Consider the following 6000-nt stretch of genomic DNA (forward strand, 5'->3'; position numbering starts at 1 on the left):
AAAGAAAAGAATCTTTTCAGCCATATGTCAATCTGGTATTAGAGTAAAAAGAAAGGAATTTCCGCTGCTTTCTTTTTCCTTTTGTAACCTTAATTCTAAAGACCTGCAACAACCACTATCTATCTTGTGCTGCTGTTTCTTATCTTCAATACCTCTTAGCCACGATCCATGGCAGCCAAAACAACCACTGATTCTTCCTCTCTAACCGAGATTTCATCTGACAGCAAGAAGTCATCCACAATGACTATTTACGAAACTTCTTCTCCCATTCCTTTTAAATTGGATGGTGCTAATTATCGTGTTTGGTCTCAGATTTTGGAGATGCATATTACTGGTAGACAGAAAAAGGGGTATATCACAAGGAGAAAGGTTACTCCTGCAGAGGATGATCAAAGCTATTATGATGAATGGGAGGCTGAAGATGCCCTAGTAAAGTCTTGGCTTATCAATTATGTGATATTGTGGTCCGAATTTGGTGTTGGGTCGCGTTGCGACCCGCTTATAACCTGACGACCTGTTGAATGAGATTTGTGTGGAAACTATTTGATTCGTTTTTTGCTTATGGGTCGTGGACCCTAATTAGTCTCTTGTAGCCCAATATATAAGGGCGCTTAGGGTTTGGAGTGGAGTAAGAGAGAGTCTCTGAAATTCATACAGAAACAGAGAGGGGCTGAAAACTTGTAATCTCCGATTTGACACATAGTGAAAACTTTCGCCGGATCTCAACCGTGGACGTAGGCTGTTGCCGAACCACGTATAAATCTTTGTGTTCTATGTATGGCGTGTTTACTTTTTTGTCGTAATTCTTAATTCAACTTGGGTTCGTTGCATTTGTTATATCAAATTCCATGACGGTTAATTTGATGTCCCACTTTGTGTAGTGCGGAACGGCAAAGGAGGTTTGGGATGCGGTCAAAAGAAGCTATCTTGATGTCTCTGATTCTTCTCAGGTTTATGAACTGATGAAGAAGTCCTTTCAATTGCGTCAGGATGGTCGGCCTCTTGTAGAGTACTACAATGAGCTGAACTCAATCTTCAAGTAACTTAATTATCGAAGACCAAATGATATGGCGTGTGTAACTGATATTAAGAAATAGAGGAAGCCTATTGCTGAGGATCCGGTCTATATTTTTCTTGCAAGTTTGGATCATGTTAGTAGTCATGTTTTAGTTACCTCTTCTTTACCAAGTCTGGAAAAAGCATATTCTCTAGTTCATCGTGAAGCACAGAGACGGTCACCATGGCAATAAAGGATCACTCAGAGGCCTCGACTCTTGCTGTCCAAAAGAGTTCCCGATAAGCTCCTCCTTTTACTGACTCTATTTGTCTCTGCACTCATTGCAATAGTACGAGGCATACGGTTGATGTTTGCTGGAAGAAGCATGGTTATCCGGAGTGGTTCAAGCTTAAGTAAGCTGAGAAGAAGAACAAGAAATTGGCTCAGGTTGCTATCACCGACACTTCTCCATCTTCTGCTTCTCATGTATCTCGAGTGTCTTCTCAAGGAGGTATTTCTGGTCTGGCCTTTATTTCTACTGCTTCTAACACTTGGGTTATTGATTCAGGGGCCACTGATCATATGACTAGTAACTGATCATATGTTACCATATAGAAGGATACAAGGAATTGGAGAACAAGCTTAAAAAGATAGTAGATGTGCATGATGTAGTTGAAGCTCTGCTATTGGTATATGAGAAGGCTGAAGCTGAAGGAAGATACATATGTACAGCTCACATGATTAAGCCACACGATTTGGTGGATATTCTAAAGAGAATCTATCCTAACTACAGCTATCCTAAAAGGTAAGTAATCGTCTTCAGAACATGTATGTGTGTGTGTGTGTGTATATATATATATTGTCCTGTTAATTATTTGAATCATACTGGTTTATCTGAATCTGGTTCATTTCTCTATTTATTGGCAGTTTTACTGAGGGAAAGGAGGAAGAAAAGCTGAGTTCTGAGAAATTGCACAGGCTGGGTTGGAATTATAGACCATTGGAAGAAACTCTAATTGATTCTATCGAAAGCTACAAACAGGGTGGACTTCTCGATTAGAAACTTGGCATTTTGTTATAGTGTTTGCAGGTGGGTTTTGTCCTGGCATAACTGAAGCTTCTTCATTGTCATGGTTTTTTCTGTTACAACTAATATCTTTGAATGTCTTAAATTTCTGTAATGGGGTTGAATGGACTGGTCTTCAATGTTTATTATTCAAATTGTTTAATGTTTTTATGGAAAGCAATGCAATAGAAAGCATGCAGAAGTGTATGTTACTTGTTTTGTAGGTATTTTCATTGCTATATTGTTGTTTTAGCTAGCTGCTTCTTTGGCATATGGTTATAGCAGTTATGGCATGGTTTCTCTTTCTTAGGGACTCGAGGATTTTTCAAGTTTTTTCCATTTCTTTTAGAAAGTTTAGTGGAAATAGTCCTCATAAGGCTTTATTTGGTTCATGGATTTAGTATGGAAAAAGGAAAGAAAACATTACTTATGCTTTTTAATCTTATTAAATAATTAGAAATTAATTTTTTTTTAGAAAATGATTGCCAAAAAAAAAAAAAAACAAGACAGAAGAGGAGGTTGAATCTTAAACTAAATAACTTTTTCTTGTTTTATTCACTCCTACTTATATTATTTTCAGGGCAAAGTGCACTTTAACACCCCTGAGATATTCTTACCAAGCAACCTCAATTTGAAGAAATGTGCAAATAAGTCAAACCTAACACATTAAACTAATACATTGACCAAATTACCCTTATATATAATTTTCACATTGTCACTACCCAAAATTTCGTCCCTGATCGGAAGGCTCCTGAAAAGCTATGCGTGTGTACCCTATGTGGAGGTTGGTTGTTGGAGTACGTTCAGGGACGGAGCCAATGAAGGCCTAGGGGGGGCACGTGCCCCCATTGAGTTGGTCAGCAACCTATAATATATGTGGTAATTTTTAAAAAATTTTTAATATGTATGAAAAAATTTATATAGTGCCCCCCTTCAAATTTGTAGTTCTTAAAATTATATTCTTATTTTTTCTTTTACTCTTCACATTCCTTAAATTTCCTTAGTAGAAAAAGTCACATTTTCTTCCTCAATTGAAACTTTTTAACTATTTCTCATTAAAGTTCTTTCATTTTTCTTTCCTTTTATATTTTAATAATTTTCTTCTTCTTTGTCTTTTTGAATTTTATAGTTGTTATATATATGTGTGTGTGTGTGTGTACTCCGTATTGTTTTTTTTTTTTTTTTTTTTGTTTGGCAGTGTGCCCCCTCTCACTTGAAATCCTGGCTCCGTCACTGAGTACGTGGAGAGAAATTGTGGACTTTAATGCGAGGGGGGTGGAATTAGGGACGACAACGGAGTCGGTTTGCCTAAATTCGTACCCACCCCATTTAATAATAGACAAATTCATACTCGCCCTGTAAAGAGATGAGTGTACCCGTGCTCGCCCCGCCTCATTTATGTTTTGTTTTGTTTTGTTATGTTATCTATATAAATAAATTGATAAAATCTATAAATTCTATACAATGTAAATAATAATATATATATAATAAATAATGAGATATATATATATATATATATATATATATGAACACAATCATGTGCATGCATCTATAATAGATATATACACATATATATTTAATTTTTATTTTTTAAATAAAGTATAAAGATCGGGGCGGATGCTTTTCAAAACCCGTACCCGCCCCGTAACCCGTGACTGGTTTAAAATCTAAATCCATATCCGCTCATACAGCACATTAACGATTCCCATACCCATGCCATTAGGGGTGGGACAGGGCGGACCTCCCGCGAGGTGGTACATATTGCCATCCTTAGGTGGAATATGTTAATGCACAATGATAGGGCCATTGTTTTCGCCACCTAACATCGAACTTTGGTGTTCTAAATCACCTAAGGGAGCTTGAACGAGTAAAATTATAAGGTAATGTGGGCCCTGATATGACTTTCTATTAGTCGACGGAACCAAATCAACGGATTTGGGGTGAACTTATGCTTGGGAAATGTCTTAGGCACCCCCAAGACTCTTGTACCAAATATGGTTTCTTTACCTTTTATGTTACTTGTGAATAAAGTGTTGCCTAAGGACTAGACCAATTCTAGAAAGAAAGGATCTATAACTTGATTGGCAGTTAAAGAATGTATGGAAGAATGTAAGTGTGGGGAGATCGAATCCGAAACCTATACGAGTTGCCTACGTATCATATACATGGAAATCATGACAAGAATCAAATCAAATGTAGTTCGATCTAGTACGAGGAAATCCTTTAAGAACATATACGTCTAAAGGAGGAGGGAAATGTGGTATGCGAGTCTAAAAAATTAGTGTTTAAAGGAGGGCATTTGAGCCTAAGGGAAACAATCGAGTCTAAAAGGAGAGCATAAGAGCCTAAGAGTGACATTTAAGTCTAAAAGAGGGCATAAGAGCCTAAGAAGGACATTCGAGTCTAAGGAATGGGTTCATAAGATCCTAGTGATTATACGGATCTAAAGAAAGAATGGAGGAATCTTATGAGGGCTTAACTGAACTCAGGGTTGCCTAAGTTGGCTATGTATCCCAGCTATGTGAAGCGGTGGAAAATTAAGTCAAACATAGTTCAATCAAATTGTGAAATATGATTATCACAAAGTATAGCTAAATATGTGAAGCACATGGGAGTCCCGTGGATGGGGGAGTGCTTCTAAGAGGGTTTTGTGGATGGGGGAGTGATCTAACATAGCTATGATCTAAGCTGTTTGCGTATCCTAACTAAAGAGGAATTAGGTCAAATGTAGTTCCCTTCATTGTTGAAGGAAATTTGTGCCTTTAAGAGAGAGGGGAGCAAACAAAACGATTCTAAAGGCCATTCAATTCCTAAGGGTTTAACCAAGATAAACTCGGAAGAGAATTGTGCCTCTAAGAACAAGGAAGACAAGTAAAATGGTTCTAAAGGCTATTTGAGCCCTAAAGAATGAGATAAATGAAATAAAGCGATCTTGGAGGCAATGTGTGCCTTTAAGAACGAAGAAAGGGTGCTACAACAATCTTAAGGGTCATTCGAATCCCAAGGAATGAGATAAAGGCAATAAGGTAATCTTAAAGGTTGTGTGTGCCTCTGAGGATGAAGGGTGAGTGCTAAAACAATTCTAAGGGTCATCCGGATCCCATGGAATGAGATAAAGGCAATAAAGCGTTCTGTGAGGGTATGCATGCCTCTAAGAATGAAATGAGAGTGCTAAAATAATTCTAAGGGCATTTGAGATCCTTTGGAATGAGATAAAGGTAATAAAGCAATTGTAAAGGTGACGTGTGCCTCTAAGAACGAAGGAGAGTGCTAAAGCAATTCTAAGGGTCATTCGGATCCAAGAAATAAGATAAGGGCAATAAAGTGGTCTTAAAGGTTAAATGTGCCTCTAAGAATGAATGCGAGTGTTAAAAGGCATTCGACTCCTAAACGAGAGGAATAAAAGCAATTAGAGTGTTAAAAATGAGTTTTAGGGATGGAAAATACTCTTAAGAGAGTTATTAGGTAAAAATGTACCATACGAGGGTTTAAAGTGAGATTCTATCAAAAATGTTTTTGAGGAAGAGTTTAAGATATGAGTTTTCGAGAAAAATGCCTCTTATAAGGGTTTTAAGAGTTTAAAGTACCATTCGAGGAGTAAAATGTTTTAAAATCAACCATTTGAGGATGAAAACGAGAGTTTAAAATGGGAGTGCTTTAGAGATTGAGATTTTGTAAAATCAAAAGAGTACTGCGGGAGGATGCAATTTTAGGGATCCTACAGGATTTGGGCGTTACAATGGCATGGAAAATGAGATTTGAACAATAATGAGTGTGTGTATATTTATCTAGAAAGTCTAACAGCCCAAATCTGGTGGATCCGAATCGCTAACCGGTGGTGCAACACAACCAGGTCTTTACCCGAACCCGAGGACAAACTAAAGGCAAAAGGGTCATTTAACATCCTACTACTGATTAATAGTCTTATTAGAATCCT

The 6000-nt window shown here is 37.4% G+C and overlaps 1 protein-coding gene across 2 annotated transcripts in view; it reads left to right on the forward strand.

The window, feature by feature from the left end:
- LOC132311088 (cinnamoyl-CoA reductase 1-like) overlaps window positions 1–2281 on the forward strand; it is a 30749-nt gene extending 28468 nt beyond the window's left edge. For both annotated transcript variants that reach the window (XM_059808814.1, XM_059808812.1), the window contains exon 3: window positions 1925–2281. In XM_059808814.1, the coding sequence (XP_059664797.1) occupies window positions 1925–1933 (9 nt within the window). In that variant the 3' untranslated portion in view covers window positions 1934–2281. The remainder of the gene's footprint in view (window positions 1–1924) is intronic.
- The last annotated feature ends 3719 nt before the right edge of the window (window positions 2282–6000 follow it).

This window comes from Cornus florida, unplaced genomic scaffold, assembly GCF_030987335.1.
Source record: "Cornus florida cultivar Cherokee Brave unplaced genomic scaffold, ASM3098733v1 CherokeeBrave_3.0.0_Hap2_Chr06, whole genome shotgun sequence".
Classification (NCBI taxonomy): domain Eukaryota; kingdom Viridiplantae; phylum Streptophyta; class Magnoliopsida; order Cornales; family Cornaceae; genus Cornus; species Cornus florida.